This window comes from Lipophrys pholis (assembly GCF_963383615.2).
Source record: "Lipophrys pholis genome assembly, chromosome: 17".
Lineage (NCBI taxonomy): Eukaryota > Metazoa > Chordata > Actinopteri > Blenniiformes > Blenniidae > Lipophrys > Lipophrys pholis.
The window spans coordinates 11,722,957-11,741,384 of NC_137643.1; the positions used below are offsets into that span (position 1 = coordinate 11,722,957).

The following is an 18,428-nucleotide window of genomic DNA, read 5'->3' on the forward strand; positions in this document are numbered from 1 at the left end:
AACACACATCAGCCTAAGTCGCTCTTATGACGTAAACATGATGGAACAAAATGTGAGGTAATTATATCGGTTGCGACCCAAAATACAACAAGTACCTGAATTGTTCTAAAATTGAATGTAATAAAACCCGAAATGTAATAAGTGGTCGATAATGTAACAAAGTGGTGAGCCCGAGATGTAGTAAAAAAACTAAACAAAAAAAAAAAGGACAAATTTGCCAAACAACATAAAAATCCTTCTGGTTTCCTTGATCTGTATGAGAGACTGTTTCCTCCTACACTATGACGTCCCAAGAAACATCGTGACAACATATGAGCTCTCATTTGCTAATTCCTCACTGTGTAAGGCAATAATGAACGAAGGCACACATGATTCAGTTTAAAGATTGCGGTCTTTGGGTTTTTGGTGCTGGGATGTATTTCACCCTCACGTTTCGTCACTTTTTTTTTTTTTTTTTTTAATATCTAACCAGAATCTTTTTTTTTTTTAATAGACTTCTGTGCCTAAGACATCAACAGTGTGGCAGTTAGTAAAATGTTGTAATTTTACTTGCTTCACTCGAAGAGTATTTGATGAAATACACTCACGGTCTCGCCTGTTGTCGTCTCGGCACCCTGAAGTGTTTCACTGGATGTCATCAGATATTTGATGAGCCGAGTGTGGCTTCCACACCGACGCCGCTTTATCTCGATGGCTCCCTGCAGAGCGGAGACAATTAGTCGGTGACTTGACAGAGAAAATAAACCATCCACAATCTCATTTAACAAATTCATCCTTCAGGTTAAAAGAAGTGAAAGAAATCAGCACAGGATCCAAGCTCATTCAATAATTAAACGTACTGGATTTTTTTTTTTTGGGGGGGGGGTGTAAATTAAATATATTTTGGTTTTGTACTGACAAACAAATAATCTGAAACTACTTTGGCATTTGAGGAATTTCATCAGCAGTTTATCACTATGACCTGAACAATTAGGAGGGCAGCTGCATGTTTTTTTTGGGAGAAAGTTGTAGTGAGTTTAATGAATGAAGTTGATTTTCTTTCTCTGAAATCATGAAGCCAAAAGTGGTGAGTTCATGTCAGGTGAAATTAATTTGAATTCTTGCTTCCATTTGTGTTAAAAATTTTTTTTTGCTTGTTTGGTTGATTTTCTTTGCAGCCGATATGTGTAATTTTAAAATCCAGCAGCTAAATTGAAAAGAAGAAGAAAAAAAAAGAAACAGGTGTAAAATTGGTCCAGTATGACAAACATCAAGAGTTGTAGCTGTAGTCCATCGAATGAGATCGTTCTTTCAGAGCTTTTATCCGCACCTGTCAGCTGTCTGTGGATTAAAAAGGATATTCACTTTGGATGGAAAAGATACCTCTGAAAATTGACCATTTTTCTTTTTTCAGGTGAAGAAAGAGCTGCAGTTACCAGTATGAATGTGTTTTATTTCAATCCGATACGAAACCAAAGCTGGTGTCAGTCAGTGTGGTCGGCATGAAATGGAAATTACACAAAAGGTTCCTTCTCGGGGATCGTTTAATTATACCACCTCAGAGCAGGGGTAAATGGTGAATGGAATTCACTTATATTACGCTTTTCCACCACTTGATCGGTCCCCAAAGTGCTTTACATTGTTAATCATATTTATCCGTTCACACACACACACACACACACACACACACACACACACACACACACACACACACACACACACACACACACACACACACACACACACACACACACACACACACACACACACACACACACACACACAGAGAACAATGGAGGCGGCTGCCATCCAAAGGCTCTCAATCCATCCACTGGGGCCAATTCAGTTCAGTGTCTTGCTCGAGAACATTTTGACATGTGGACTGAGGTAAGATCGAACCTGCAACCGTGCTGATAATATTTGATTATTTCACAGTAACTCAATTTAAAAACGAAAACGTTTATTACTGGGATTCCAACCCGAGTCCCCACTTTCAAAGTTAAAGCTTAACCCACTGCTTCAGTAAAATTGCTATATCGGAAAAATAAAATCAAGCAGGCTCAGATAAGATAAAAATAATCTCACTTCATAGTATTAATATTTTCTTTTTTTTAATAAAGATGGCTGAAGATCTGAAGGTAAAAGCCAAACAATGCAAATTCCTGCCAAATGGGTGATCACTATGCGTTTATACGCGACCAGCAGGTTCGGTTTACCTTCAATAAGCAACTCCACAAGGCAGTCACAAACTTTTAGATTTATTTTACTGTCATGCTTCCGTCATTCAACTAAAATATAACCGTTAGTGTGTCAGGAACAAAAAGACAACAAGATCTCTTTTTCACGTGGCTCAGTTTTTCACTTCACTGAACCTAAGTTCTTGTTTTCTTTCATAGCGTTGCAGCAGTTTTAAAGAGCTTTTATTTTGTCACTAAACATAGCCTGACTGTGTGCTCACAATATCAGTCAAAGGTTTAAAATAGCTGCTTAGACGTCTATGATTCGGCACCAGTCTTTCTTTTTCTTCACTGCAAAACAATTGCAACTCAGTAGATGTCAGCCGCCTTAAAAAAATATATACCCCGTATTTTCACGACCAAAAGGCGCACCGTACTAAAAGGCGCAGTCTCAGTTATGTGTGCCATTACTGCATTTAACACACACATAAGGCGCACCTGCTCATAGGGCGCGGGTTCCATGCCCACACTTCCCCCTTTAACGTTCTCATGGTGTCCGCATTACAACAACACACACACACACACAAGCATACAAGTGTGCGTATTTAAAAATAGAGCGGGAGCAAAACTGAGTTTGGTTGTGCTTTATTTAAGTATTGATTACAAAGTACTAACATTTTTTTTTACCTGTAATCGTCATCAATCAAACCCATCGAACTCCTCGTCCTCTGTTTCTGAATTGAACAGCTGCGCTAAATCTCCATCAAACATACCAGGTTCATTTTCTTCACTGTCAGAGTCACTTTCCGTGCCGTGCGGCTCCTTGGAAATGATGCCGGCTTTTGCGAAAGCTCGAACAACAGTGCCAGCAGACATGCTAGCCCAAGCATCTACAATCCATTTGCAAATTGTGGCGTAACTCGCCCGGCGCTGCCTTAGACTCTTAGTGAAACTGTGGTCTCCATCGGTCATCCATCGCTCCCACGCCGCTCGCAGCCTTACTTTGAACGGCCGGTTCACACCGATGTCCAGCGGTTGGAGTTCCTTTGTCAGGCCTCCCGGAATGACAGCAAGCTCAGAGTTCATTTGCTTCACTTGTTTTTTCACATCGGCTGTGAGATGGGCACGCATAGAGTCACAGATCAACAGCGATGGTGATGCGTGGAAAAAACCACCTGTTCTCCTTACATACACCTCCCTCAGCCACTCTTTCATCATTTCCTCATCCATCCAGCCCTTTTGATTTGCCTTAATGATGACTCCTGATGGAAACTTCTCTTTAGGCAAAGTCTTTCTCTTAAAAATCACCATAGGCGGCAGTTTCTGTCCATTAGCATGGCAGCCAAGCACAACAGTAAAAGAAGACTTTTCGTACCCCGTTGTGCGTATCGCTACCGTGCTGGTCCCCTTCTTCTCCACAGTGTGACTCACCGGGATGTCGAAAGTTAGCGGCACCTCGTCCATGTTAGTGATGTGGCTGGGCTGGATGTGTTTGTCGGCGATGTGTTTGCTGCAGTAGGGGTGGAAGATGGCCAGCTTTTCATTATAATCCGCTGGAAGTTGCTGCGCTACCATAGTTCTGGCCCGGATGGAAAAATGGCACCGGTTCATGAAACAAAAGCACCAAGACGGACCTCCTTGGAAATGTTCAATTTTCATTTCTTCTGCTAGCGTTACTGCTTTTAGTCGAATGGTGACCGTCGAAACGCTTCTCCCACTCGTTCTTTGTGCGATGATCCACTGCTCGAGTCTTTCCTCCAACTCGGGCCACCTCGCCTTATGTCCGCGGAAACTCAGCTGCGTCTTCTTCACCTGTCGGAGCTCGTTTTCCAGCTTCCTCCACTTGCGAACCATCGATTCATTAATCTTAAATTCTCTCGCGGCTGCTCGATTTCCATGTTCCTCCGCATAGCTGATGGCCTTCAGTTTAAACTGTGCTTCATAAGCGTGTCTCTTCGCCATTTTCAGGGTTGTTAAAACAACGACGTTCTGCATAACGCACATACCCGTTCATTTATATACAATCCACGCCCACACTTCCCCCTTTAACGTTCTCATGGTGTTCACTACTACGTCCGCTTTACAACAACAACACACACATAGGGCGCACTGCACCATAGGGCGCGCCGCACATTTTGAAGAAAATCTAAGACTTTTATGTGCGCCTTATAGTCGTGAAAATACGGTATATAAAAATGTCACCATACAAACCTAAAGTGGTCCCACAGTGTGTATCTAGCCCTTGTTTATATTGTGTGCAGATTTGGACCCAAGGAGGAGTACATGTACTTCATGAATGATTTCCTGGAGATGGAGTGTGACTCCATGCAGCAATTTCTCTATGAGATCTCCAACATGGACGCTGGAGGAAACGCTGGAGGCTTTGAGGGCTACATCGACCTCGGCAGAGAGCTGTCCATGCTCCACAGCTTACTGTGGGAAGTAATGGGCCAGCTCAGCAAGGTAGGTGGGAGGACTCTACCAGTCAAACGCTTGATACGGCTTCTCGCTCCCCGTTTAAAAAAAACAACAACTCAAGAGCATGAAAGTCAATAGCTGCAGGTCTCTATCTCGTAGTCATAGACTGAATATTAATCTTGATGGAATTCTATGTCAAATTGAAGTGCTCTCTCCTGTAATTAACCACAATTGCTCAGCTGTTTCTGTATAATGAAAGTTGTGACTGTTTCAGGCCCGGCTGCAAATTGTATTGAAGATTAATCTGCTTTATAAATTACATTCATCTTTTTTGAGTGGAGGACTCATCGAATCTAATGTATGAATCGCGGGACTGTGGGACATTTTCTCAGTTCGTTCACATTACAAGGCTACAGAGTGACGAAAGTGTCGTGCAGATTGGTTGACACCGAGGTGATGGAGCTCTCGCCTTCCTATTAATATTGCACAAAATAATGGCTATAAGATATTTAGGAACTAAGTCACAACCACCTGGTTCAGTCTGTGCTTCAGCAAAGGCAGTCGAACAACTTTGGTCAGTAGATCACTAATCCGTTTTACTGCCTCTTTTTATCCACATTCAGCTACAATCCGCGTACAAATTAGACCTGTATATATTAACTGAGCCATGTTATTGTTTGTATTGTCGTCATCTTAAATATCTTTCTGTATTCTTTTTTTTTTAACAATCAGTCAAAATGAACATTTATTAGCAAATATGATGAGTTCAGTTTATCAAGAAAAGCTTTTAGCACTGACTCCTCGTTAACACTGACAGTGTTGACCTTTTACATTATCCATTTTGGATCTTAGTTAAATTTAGTTATTTTTTTCAAAGTTTAGCTGAAAATGTTTGTGTTTACTCTGACGCATGTTTTGTCATGCAGAACTTTGATCACCACACATCATGCTAAACTCCTAGATTTTTCCCAAAAATGCAGATGACCAACACTTTGGACTATCTCAGAATACACCGCAGGCTGGTAAACAAACTGCTCACGCCACATCACACCATTACACGGCGGGTGCTTTTAGTGGAGGTTATTTTATTTTATTTTTTTCCCCCCAGGTTTTTAGGGAGCTTTGAGAAAAACACTCGAAATAGAAGGAAACCTTTAATTTCATTCACCTTTAGGCAGATTTGGTGTCACTAAGTAGCTGCTTTTAACTAATCTTGCCAGTTGCATATGCCTCACATCTGTTTCACAGTGAAACAAGTAGACATTATAGCCAGAGGTAAAATGGCAACATCTGTCAAAATGTCATTTAGTGATTAGATTTTAGAGTCCAGAAATAACTTAAGTGTGTTTGGTGGGGTGACTGGCAATGATGTGTATTTTAACGCAGTTCATGTTGTGAGAAAAGGTCGAGCTCTCCTGTTTTGAGCTGCGTGACCTTGTGCATCCCCTTGAATCAAAAACCCGTCTGTCCCGCAGGACGCAATTCTCAAACTTGGACCTCTGCCGCGGCTGCTGAACGACATCAGCGTCGCGCTGAGGAACCCGCAGCTTCACATGCCTACAAATCACCAACCCGACCGACCGAAGGACCGACTCTTCTCCCGCCCGTCCTTCAATCGTCTCATGTCCTCCGACTTCCAAAGCCTTATGATGCGTGACTTGAACAGGTATCGTCCAGCGGTTCCCTGTTGTTGTTTTTCTCTCTCTTGTTATCACTTCTAGACAGAAAATTGTTGCATATCCTCAAAGTGAACAACACCAAAGCAGATCCGGTCCCCGCTGTGGCTTTACCCAGACGCCATGCACGGTCATGCACGGAGCACCTCACCCACAGAAAGACGAGAAACGCAGTTTCACATGGCTGCAATTAGCATTAATGTATAAAAAAAAAAAAAAAAAAAGGGCCAAGAATCCACAATAAGTGAGAGTTCAGTAGCTCAGAACAACACGGGTGTACTTCTAAGAGCCCATAATGCTAATGCTAATGCACCTCTTTAGGCTTTTAAAGTATTTTATCAATCAGTAATTGCGGGCGCCATCTGTTCCCAGACGCTCTCACCCAAACCTCTTGCTCTGTGCTTTAATTCATGTCAGCACTCTGCTTATTGCCAAGAGACAGTTGCTCCATTACTGCCTGGTTAAAGAACTCTTTAAGTAAGATAAATACCAGCAGCATTATCAAAGGACTCCACCAGCGCCGACTTCATGCTCCACCATAATCCACTCCTTCCAAATATTTTGGGGGGAAAAATCTGGAGCAGTAAACATGTGATGGACTGAGAATGAGTCGAGTGCGCTGCAGGCGGGTTTGAGAGGACGGAGATGAAACATCTGGGGATTTAAACCAACACCTGCCAGCTCCAAACCCCCCGAGGCGTCGCGTCACGCCACGAGTGACTGACAGGATGCAGTCATGTCTCCTCGCTGATGCGTTCGCGTCTTTTACCATCCAACGGTCACGTGATCAAACATGCAGTTTTTGCACGAAAATCTCACATAGACAGACAGTCTACTGAAATGCAGTGTGCGTGCTTTGTTTCTCACAGGACAGGACAGAAAATGTTATGTCATTCAGAAAAGGTCTTCAGGTAATTTGATGTGGGAAGAAACTCTCCTGTACATCAGTCAACAGAAAGCTTTTTTTGTTTTGGTTCATCACTATCCTGCTTTACCTGAGAACTTAAAAAGAAAAGAAGTCAAAATAAGTAAAATTTGCAGGAATCGATCTGAATTTAAGGAAAGAAGAAAAATGTAGACCAGGAAGTAAGGAGGTATTACACATGTATTACTATGTTCGGTATGTTTGTACTTATTTATGAAACCGGTTCTTGTGCGTGCAGCTCTATAGACATCTCCCGCCTGCCGTCGCCCACGACCGGAGTGTCAGCAGTGGAGTCGCTCTCCTCCAACCTGAACATGAGGCGCCACGCAGAACGAGACCTCCGCTCATCGAGGGAAGTTTTCTATGTGACCCGGCCGCCGCTGGCTCGATCGAGCCCCGCGTACTGCACGAGCAGCTCGGACATCACCGAGCCAGATCCTAAGGTACGGACTCAGGTCGTCGTCTAATTTGTGCCTGTGTGTATACCTTTATGTCTTCTTAGTGACAGAAACGTCAGGTAAACAGTGAGTAACACACAAAAATGGTAGAACTGTTCTATTTCTGATATTTATATATAAAAAAAAAAAAAGGAATAAAATAAGGATGAAAGTAATTCTGATATTTATAACAGTCAATCTTAGGAAACACTAAAATTATGATTTGGTGGGATCCTGTATATTAGTTACTATAGAGGTGAGTCTGAGAAAAACATTATGGCTATATTGACTGTTTGGTACTTTTTTTAACCTCCTCCCTGCTGCTACATGGGGGGTGTCCCAAATATTTTGAGAAACATGAGTAACGATGGGTCCAAGGTGGAGTCGACAATAGTTTATATATTGTAGAAAGGGACGAGAATGGCACGCGTTAAAACAAAAATAAACTTTCAGAAAAAAATGATTTAATGATTAACAGAGGCTTAGAAATCAAAATCTGAAATGAAGAATAACAAAAAGGAGATAACTCAAAACAAGTAAAACTCATTAATGTCCTTATCGTCACTCCTCTTTGGCCCTATTTTCTTGCGTCCTCAGGTCCATAGTGTAAACAAAAGTGTGTCCATGATGGACCTTCAAGACTCTCGTATGAACAGCATCTCCAACCTGAACTCGGTGGGAGACATGCTCACCTCCTCTCAAGCCTCCATCGCTGGTCTCGGCCACAGCTTCGGGAACCTCGGCGGTCCTCTTCGTATGGGGGGCCATATGCCGGCAGGTTCAGCCGGCTCCGGTCTGAGACTGAGCCAGATGGGCCACGTCGGGGGGCCGACCGAGTCCATCTCTCAGCAACAGCAGCAGGCGGCAGCCGCCATGAACTTCCCCCTGTCTTTCCAGAACCCGCTATTCCATCTGGCTGCCCAGAACTCCCCAGCTCAGTCCCAGCCCCCTCCGCCCCTCCTCCTCGCCCCCGAGGCTGAGAATGGCCACCACGACTACGCGCCGGCCTTTGGCAACAGCGCCTTCTCCCGCAGCGAGGACTTGTCCGCCCTGCGGTCACAGAGCAGCCTGGTGCAGCCCAGCATCGTCCACTCGCACAGCTACAGCGACGACTTCACCCGGCAGAATCAGAGCAACGATTACGCCTGGCACCAGCTGTCGCTGCAGGTGCAGGTAGGGATCTCTCGCTCACCCGCACACACACATGAATCTTTTTGTAAGGGCAAGCAAACGAGATCTGCTTCAAAAATAACCATTTCTTTCCTTCAAAGACTTCATTTCCTGTTCAGGAAAATGAGCAAGATACAGCAATTAAAAAGCAAAAGAAAGTTCTGGATTAGAGTTAATAGTTTATACGAGTGGCCGGAAAACCAGGAAGTGACTCGAACGTCAAGAAGAGCGAAGCAGTTTGCTTAAAGATCTTTGATCCAGATAGTTACCTGACACTTATCTGCAGATGAGTTCTCATGAAGTAGCTCATTAAATCCTATGAGGACCAAATTCACAGCTTGTTTACAAAAAAAAAAAAGAAAAAAGAAAAAGATGTCCCTGTCTGTGTCTGCCGTGTGATTGGTGACGGTGAACTCGTAGTTCTGAGCACTGACAGCCTTCATGCTGAAGGTGGTGCGCTTCTCCTCACACGCGGCGTAATCGCAGTACCTGATGAGACCTCGGGCTTCGCTCACACCGAGCAGACTCACAGTGACGCTGGTTTATTTCCTCTCTCCTCACTGCACTCAGAGGGGTATTTAGTGTCCCAGAAATAATCTTGGCTTAACCCGAGCGGTAAGTGCTCAATCATCTTGTGTCGGATTTATCAGGTTTTTATGAGTCAACTTACAAAAATCTTTCCTTCAGCTTTTCTCAAAACTTGCGAAAATGTGGTGATAACCAAAGCGTCATGGACTCGTATAAATAAACTCAAAGTGGTTCACCAAGGTGGTTTCCATTAATCACTGACATTAGATTGATTTTTATCTTTTATAAATGTGGAAAAAAAAAAGAAACAGTCCGTGTCAAAAGTGCAACACTTCTAAAGAAATTTGGATCATTATAGTTGTCTATTCAGTTTCTTGTTCAACCATTCATCTCCATAAGCCAGGCAGAGTGATTACGACAGTCCTAATGAATTAAACTGATGTGCTGTATTGGCTCTCGTGATAACTGTAGTAAATTTGATCAGAAATTGCATTTTTGGCTGGCTGTGTGACGAGACGAGTTCAGCCCACACAGCTGTTTTGTTTCCCGGTGACTTCCTGTTTGATTTAGCAAAACTAATGTTAAGGTTCAGTATTTCTTAGGTTAGTATTTTCTCTTTAAACAATTCCGTTTGTGATAAAGCTATTATTGCGCAGTCAACTTCAGACTAAATCTTGGAAGTCTTTCATGTTGAAAATGGAAATATTATGAGGCCAAAATTGTAAGATGCACTTTTAATCATTTCACTGCTGATGTCATTTTTTTCCAACTTGGATTTGATCTGTTTGATATTAAATTTGCAGTTTGGATCAAATATTTAATAAAAATAAGTGCTGCTGAGTTTGACTGTAGAGATATATATCTGACTGATGGGGGCCTGGAAATGTTGGTACTTCTGAAATAGGGGCCCGACAGGAAAAAGGCTGAGAAAACACAGACTCAACTGATTTAATGTTGTTTTTTTTTAAATCGGAGCATTCTTTTAAATGAATTCAGCTGCTGTTTGCTGGATGACAAATGAATGCAATGGAGTCCAGAACTTCAGAAACTCGACACATACAGTAAGCTTTGCACTTCCAGTTTTCAGATCACTCAACGTTCCTCACAGCTCCGAGGACCTTCCAGATATATATAGTTTGTTCCAACAGAGTCAGGTCACATTTGTGACTCACAGTGAGTTTGTGTTGCAGGGGCGAAGGACACAGTCCACTTTATTGTCTTCTAATCTGATTTGAACATGAATGGAACTCGGCTTACTTCTACTTTAATCTTTTGTTTATTATACATTATGTGTCTTTGCTATTTGACTCAGCGTGACAATATGTATACCTTGATTTGTGTAACTGAATTCAGATTACCCCTCGTTGCATGAAAAAAGGAAAGAAATGTTGACAGAAATGATCCTCAGCTGCATAATATGCAAATGTACAATCTCTTGTTGTGTGGAGAGATCTGACTGAATTATATGAGCAGTGATTATTTGCGTGTCCAAACTGAAGATAGTCAATCGAGCCTTTTCAGGAAAGAAAGAAATGTCCCCTCCTAAACTTCTCTTTAGGCATAAATTTAATCTAAATTACATTTTCAGTAGATTTGAGAATTTTTTTTTTGCATAATTTTAGTTGAAACTTAAAGCACTAAGCTGTAGATCTATCGCGCAGCAAATTCAGTTTGCCTGGTTAAATCATACTGTCAAGTAGTCTTCAGCTATTTCTGTCAGTCTGCGTGGGACCTAATGGAACAAACATCACACTCCTGCTTCAGACAGGACCGTCCTTTATGAATTAATTATCATCCTATCTGTCTGTACATTTATTAAACAGACGCAGCCAAATGTGCATTTCTGACCATCCAGAATCCAGCGTCAGGCTGACAGAGGCCGGCCTGCTGATACCTTCACACGTACTTCACAGATACCGACTGTGTAGAAACATGGTGGGAGAGCAGGAGAAGCTTCTCTGAATCTGCTGTTTTCTGGATGACAGTCGCTTATTGATATGGTGCACATATTAAGAACACTAGTATATAATGGAATCAGCGCTCAGGGAAGGAAATCAGTCATGATGGCAGGAAGTCATCTAAAGTAACTCAAATCAATACAGTTGATATAATACTAAAGTACCTGTCAAGAGTTCAAGAATTCTTTTATTAAAGAAATAGCAATATGAAGAAAAAAATAGCTCTACTTTACGACAATAAAGTATTTCTTCTGTGTAACTCAGTTTTTTGTTATTTTTTTGTCTCAACTTTTAGTTTTCAGAGCAAACCTGAAAAATCAGCCCCTGCGTTATTTTAACACCGTCTGGCTGAGTGATGGCTTATTTATACACTCGAACAACAGTTTTCAGTTTCCTGTGAGCTTTTCGCAAAATGCTTTTTTTCTATTTAGGACATTTTTATACTTGCTGCTCCATTCGTGGGGAAAAAAAACCCCCACATCTTTCGTCTTTTTTATGAAGCTTGTTATGTTGAGTTGTTGTTAGCTCCATCACAGAAGTATTAATGGAACAAATGTGCACAGTTTACTGCAAAATCCGGGGCTTTACAAGACAGTCCTGCTGTGATGCTTGGGGACAAGAGTCCAGAGTTAGACGATGAGATTTTCCTTGGGAGTGAGCGGGATGGACATGAATGAAAATGAACAGATCAGACGGACAGCTGAGGTCGAGAAGGACGAGGTGGAGTTTGTTGGTGTAGAAGCAGAGGAGGTGGGGGATGGAGGGAGCGATAGAGGCAGATTATCCTCTGTAGTGAGTGACACCTGAAGGGAGCAGCACAACAAAGGAGACCGCGGTACTGAAAGCTGCTGCTAATAAAATCTGCATGCCTCCTGTATTTTAATGGAAGAACACCTCTTGACAAACCTAACTTTCACATTCCTGACAGTTTCACTTGGAGATGCTGGAAAGTGGCTGGCACAACCTTGTGAACGCACATTTTGTTTTATTTAGTTTCATTGCAGAATAATCTCACAAGTTTGGTACGTAGCGTGTCACTCAAATTCCCACCGACAGGTTGGAGGAAGCCAAAGTCGGCAGGAATGAACCGACACGTGCACATGGAGAACATGCAAACTCAACGCAGAACGATGAGAACCAGGGAGTGTTTCTCACAACTCCACTGTGCAGATTGTTAAGTAATCTCAATAAAACATGAAACCTTTGTGCCGGCGATTTTTGTCGTGAGTTTTCTTGCAACATTTGTGCATCAAAAGCACAGTCGCAGCTCCGTTTGATTCCAAGTAATTGCGTCTGTCATTTTTGTGCATTATTCACATTTTTGTGTCTCAGATTAGTTGCAAGTTTTCTGTAGCCCAGTGGGATAGGGGCTTTTATACAACTCCCTGTCATTCGTCTGTTTCTTTTAATTCAAGTCACTGCATGTGGAATGTCTGTGATTCCAATCACATCAAATAATTCGGATGATACATTTTCTTGTTTGAAGAAGAAGAAAACTGTGCAAATCTGGTCAAATGTATTCAGCGCAGTACATGTTGCTTTCATTCATCTCAGTGGGGGGAGTCTTGTGCAGAAATGTCTGCCTGTGTGTTTAATTGGATTTTGCCTGTGGGGGCATCAAAGAGGGCTGTTGCGTACACTGGCTTTCAATAAACATCTGCTTTATTTTCTCCCTCCCCTCTTCCACTCAGGAGTCTCTCCAGAATCAGCACCTGATGGGAGTCACCTCTCAGACCGGCACTGGCACAGGGACTCCCGCCTCCCTCGCAACGCCTCCGACCACCGTCCATCCTGTCCGCCAGTCGTCCATGGCCGCGTCACATCTGAAATCCCAGCGGTCCATCAACACCCCGGCCACCGCCACCCCCCCGAAGGCTCGCCCGCAGAGCAGGAACCTCCTCCTCGGCTCATCTGACACAAACTTCAGCGGCAGCCAGTCGAAATTGCGGCAAGCTCAGCAGGCGTCGCAGCAGCAGATGCAGATGCAGGCGCAGCAGCAGCAGCAGCAGCAGCAGCAGCAACAGCAGCAGCAGATGCAGATGCAGATGCAAATGCAGGCGCAGCAGCAGCAGCAGCAGCAGATGCAGATGCAGGCGCAGCAGCAGCAGTTGCAAATGCAGATGCAGGCACAGCAGCAGCAGCAGCAGCAGCAGCAGCAGCAGCAGCAGCAGCAGCAGGAGGGTCAGACGTCCGTGACTGACAGTCCAGCTCCCGGGCTTCCGTACCAGACCAGCTCCACCAAAGAGAACCTGGGCCAAAACGCGGCGGCAGAAGAGTCGACGGACACTCCCACGAGAAGCTCCAAGAAGTCTCAGCAGTCGCAGCTGCAGCTGCAGCCGCCACAGCAGCACCTGCTCAAACCAGTCGTCAATAAACAGGTCAGTCCAACTCAAAGTGTAGGAAAGGCATCGTCTTCCAATTGCAATGCGGTGGAAACCAACAAAAAAGAAAAGACATGGACTGAAACCACTCCTCTGCTGTTGTTCCAGGGTTCTCAGTCGACTTTGAGCACCCCGGCTATGAACGAGCGGACGGTGGCCTGGGTGTCCAACATGCCACATCTCTCTGCAGACATCGAGAGCCTCCGGCCGGACCGTGAAGGACAACTGAAGGAGTACTCCAAGAGTATGGATGAGTCACGACTGGAAAGGGTCAGTACTTTTGCCTTCCCTCACACAAAAACATGAACTCCCAGAAAATTACTCCCCCCCCCCGTTACATTCATTTAATTTCTAGATTGTGTTATTACATTTTTCAGTTGATGAAATTGAATACAAGCTGTGAAAATGAAACTCAATAAAGACACAGATTCAACCCTTAATGTGTTCGTTAAATAATGAGAAATAATTGCAGTTATTTTATTCTAATATGAAGTTAAATCAAAACACACTGATGTATTCAAGTGTTCATTAATGTAGAAAGCTGTACATCCATATGCTGGTATATATATATATATATATATATATAGTACCTCCCTATCTGCACTGACTTTATCCTCTCTAACCACTTCAACTCTAATGCACAGCAAGTAAAGTGCCTATTATGACGTCCTTACTGGGGGGAAAAAGGGCGAAACATACATGTTCTGTATTGTCTGTCGTTAATTGTATAAACTAATCTGCACGGTGTATATTTCCTCATGTGACACCAGAGAAGTCTTGATGCAGAGCCACACTTTTTTTTGTCTGTATACTGAGCACAAAGCTTTTCTCAGTACAGCAGTAATATCGCTTCATCTGCTTTATCCATCCATTATGCTGGAACTCTAACAAAATTGTCAGGCAGAGCCTGCATGTATTTTCTCTAATAATTCACTCCCACACGCCCCGGTAAGAAGCAGTTAAGTGCTTATTTGAACTGAAATAGGTGTTTGCACATTTAAGGCGAACCCAGACGGACTCGGCCTGCACATTCATCCAACTTGCTGCTTGGCTGCACAGGAGAAGATTGTCCACACCAGAGCTTTTAAAAGAGTGGGAGGATGAGCCTCGTGGAGCTTGATTGTACACCCCACTTCTCACTCTGCACATGCTTTCTTTCACACCACGTAGTCATTTTTGGTTGAATCCCAGATGTCCTCATGTGGCTTGTTGGGATCCATATGTCAATGTAAAGTGTGTCCCAGGACAGAACTCGCCTCATGAAGCACAAGTCATCTATCAGTGCCTCTGACTGTTGTTGGCCATGGATTTATAGCCCAAGCTTCTGTTTTGGTGGTAGTTTGTCAGTGCAAACATTTATTGAATATACTATAATACAAGCAGAGAAATATTTCTGCAAAGCACATTAACTTTTAACCTACAGCAAAGAAGATTCCTTCAAATTTAATTTAAAAACCATCATGGAAGAGTTGTGCGTGTGCATGCTTGCGCTAAAACTTGATTCGACTTACTTTCATTTAGATGAATTCCAAATTTCTTTGTGCTACTTAGATATTTCTATTTGGAACCATCTGTTAAATCGTTTATATGTGTGGCAATTGTTACTTGTTATACTAATGGTTATTTTATAAGTTCAGTCATTCTGTTTTGGCCTGGAATATCCCTATTGTGGGAACTAATGAAATACTATTTAATGTAATTTAATCTTTATGTGTGAGAGTCTGTAATACATCCGTAATACACAGACACATTTTCTGAAGCTTGTATGTATGCATCCATACACACCTGTCAGCCCCACCGCTGATCTAACAAGAGAAGCATTATGCATGCAGCTCAGAGATAATTAAAATGAAGTGACTTTTTTCAAATTCCTCACTCAGGTAAAAGAATACGAAGAAGAGATTCATTCGTTGAAGGAGCGTCTGAAGATGTCACATCGTAAGCTTGAAGAATACGAGCAGAGACTGATGTCGCAGGAACAGCAGACTAACAAGATCCTGATGCAGTACCAGAACCGGCTGGACGACAGCGAGCGCCGCCTCAAGCAGCAGCAAGTGGAAAAAGACTCCCAAATCAAAGGCATCATCAGCAGGTGATTAGTGTTGAAGGCTGAAGAAGCGGCAGAGATGAGGCTGATGCTTCAAACGTGCTTTAAAAGTTGCAGTCCAGTTCATAAATAAAATAATTTTAATCCATGTCCTTAATCATGATAACATCTCATCTGTAATGAGCTGTGTTTTAACATAGAGATCCTCCATTAGAAATGGGCCAAGTATAATCTTGCTGTTGCATAAAGGTTTTGCAGCTGGAAAAGCAACAAATAAGATTTGCAAACTTTCGACAAATAGCAGACTTCAGGGAAGATTTCAGGCAAAGTAAGGGTGATAAAAAAATGTGCAGCAGATTCACTAACTTTCAAGAAATGAAAAGCCGGGATTCATTTTGCCCCGGCGCAGCATGAAGACCGAAGGCACTTCTGTGTACAACCCGAAGCAAAAACCTCACCTGAAAGCCACAGTGCCAAATATTTGAAAAAGGGTAGATAAATTAGGAACCGTGTGCTTGTCTTGAAGCTAACCTTTATGCTATAAGCTATTTACTTTCTGGCTGTAGCTTATTGCAAAAAGGGTTTTCTTTGTTTCTTTATTCCTTTATTTACAGTCTACACTGACAATGACAAAATCCCATCCGTATTGAGAAAACAGACCAAATCCAGCTCTAAATTAAGACGGATCGCACGCAGTCGTAGACAGAATGAATAACACAAAGCGTGCTACTTGTTGCGTTTGTCATAATGACAGAATCCGGTTGTCCTGCTGCAGCACTGGATGACAGATCTGTTAATACCTATTTCAATTTGTGCATTCAAGTTCCACAGCTGAACAATAAAGACAGAATAGTGCTTTCTTTTTTTTAAATTGCTGATGTTGAATGCAGTGCAGTGGAAACACACTTGGAAAGTAAACCATTGCATATGACTAATGTAACTTTTTTTTTCTTTCTTTTAGTAGTTTAAAGATAACAGCAGATATTACCACTTGATTTGGTGAAGTGATGAAGTTTCCCTTTTATTTACATCATCTATATATCTAAATCTGAGTCGCCTTTGCCAGTTAATAAGTCCCCCAAAGTTTGGCCTTTCCAAGATATAAACAGGAGAAGTCGCTGCACTCATCAGTACATCATCCACCCGCAGCGTTTAAAACACGATATAGAAGTGGGGAACATCTGTCATCCTTCTTCCCAATACATGCAGCTGTTTTCTTTCCGTCAATACATTTTTTTTTTTTAATTCATGAAACTGTGCATTTACAAACGAGTTGGAAAATTATCCAAAGCATTTAAAGTAAAGTGACATTTTTTTTCTCTGACTGAAGGTTAAACACGATAAACACTCTACCAATAAAAAATCTTGATTAGATATGTGTAGATCTGACGGGAGGAAGATTGTTTTTAAAGATCCCGACAAAATGAAAACTAAATCATCCTGTTATAGACCTAAATCTGGTCGGTCAGAGGTTTCCTGGTAAATTGACTACAAATGTTCACACTGGGGCGACTTAAATCATAGGAGACGCTTCACAAATAGAAATGTCAAACTCATCACCACTGAATCAGCATTTTCTATGAATAATAATATTGAGAGGTTAAAAAAAAAAAGTGAAGAAGAAAAGGTAGTACCTGAAGGAAATATCAATTGGAAAGCAGCACGATTTTACCAGATAAAAGATTTGCATTCCTTTCTACACAATCAAATCTCATTTCGTCTGGTAGAAATCCTGCTGGAAGACGGGCGCACACCTCACTATCCCGCACACACTCATCTCACAGACTTCCTTTTCCCCCCCCCAGAGAGCTGAATGCGAACTTCCTGCACGCGTCTGAAGGCAGCTCCCATTCAGCCTCTGGGCGCGCTGAGGATAGCTCAGTGTGCCCGCCAACACGCCAGGACCTTAATATCATCATATGGCCGTAGAATCCTACAGTAAATCTGGAAGAACACCGGCTTCATTAATTCTATTTTTGTCAACCGGTATGTTTGTTTCTATTTCCCTGTTGTCAGACTCATGGCTGTGGAAGATGAGCTGAGAGGGGGTGCCATTCCTGATATTAAGCCTCGAATCCTCACAGACCAGGTTTGTGCCTGAGTCTACATCTTTTATCATCCCTATTCGCTAAGCCAGTCATGTCCTAAAACAGTTTGCTTCATTCTTGCATCACATCCAGAGCATTTGCCGAAGCCAGTGCAGGGGTGGGGGTGCGGGCTTGGGTGGGGGTGGGGGGGGGGGGGGGGGGGGGGGTAAGAAAGTTTGCCGCTTTCATACGCATCGCCGACTCCCATCTTTCAAAGAGTACATTTATGTCACGCCTGGAATCGCATTGCACCATCAACCGCACCACGTTGATCTTTGGAAATAAAGATTTGCGTTGCAGAGGCTAATCTCGTCCGTCTCTGTGAAAGGAATAGCAAGACCTCAACATGGAGAATGAGCATTATTCGTCACAGAAAGGTTTGCATTATACCATAGGATGCATTCAGCCTTCGGAAAAAAAAACCGAAAAAAAAAAAAAAAAACCTTGACTGTGACTCACCGGCGGCGTCACAGTAATTCTTCGGGGCCTCGAGCTTCATGAATGCACCATGTGGGCTGGATTGTGACGCAGGTGAAGAGGTTGTGCGTGCCGAAATAACTCGTTTGCTCTCCTTGAGATGCACCGTCGCCTTCTCCTTCTCCGCAGCTCTCTGGAGTGAAGGCGCAAAAAACAGCCTCTTTAAAA

The 18,428-nt window shown here is 42.8% G+C and overlaps 1 protein-coding gene across 1 annotated transcript in view; it reads left to right on the plus strand.

The window, feature by feature from the left end:
• Positions 1-18,428, plus strand: part of LOC308123160 (ras/Rap GTPase-activating protein SynGAP-like) — a gene marked incomplete at both ends in the record, with an annotated part of 41,945 nt that overhangs the window by 21,970 nt on the left and 1,547 nt on the right. The window contains 8 exons of the mRNA XM_080485492.1: positions 4,418-4,619; positions 6,050-6,240; positions 7,414-7,618; positions 8,210-8,785; positions 12,960-13,646; positions 13,758-13,919; positions 15,530-15,741; positions 17,713-17,785. Of these exons, the coding sequence (XP_080341618.1) occupies positions 4,418-4,619; positions 6,050-6,240; positions 7,414-7,618; positions 8,210-8,785; positions 12,960-13,646; positions 13,758-13,919; positions 15,530-15,741; positions 17,713-17,785 (2,308 nt within the window). The remainder of the gene's footprint in view (positions 1-4,417; positions 4,620-6,049; positions 6,241-7,413; positions 7,619-8,209; positions 8,786-12,959; positions 13,647-13,757; positions 13,920-15,529; positions 15,742-17,712; positions 17,786-18,428) is intronic.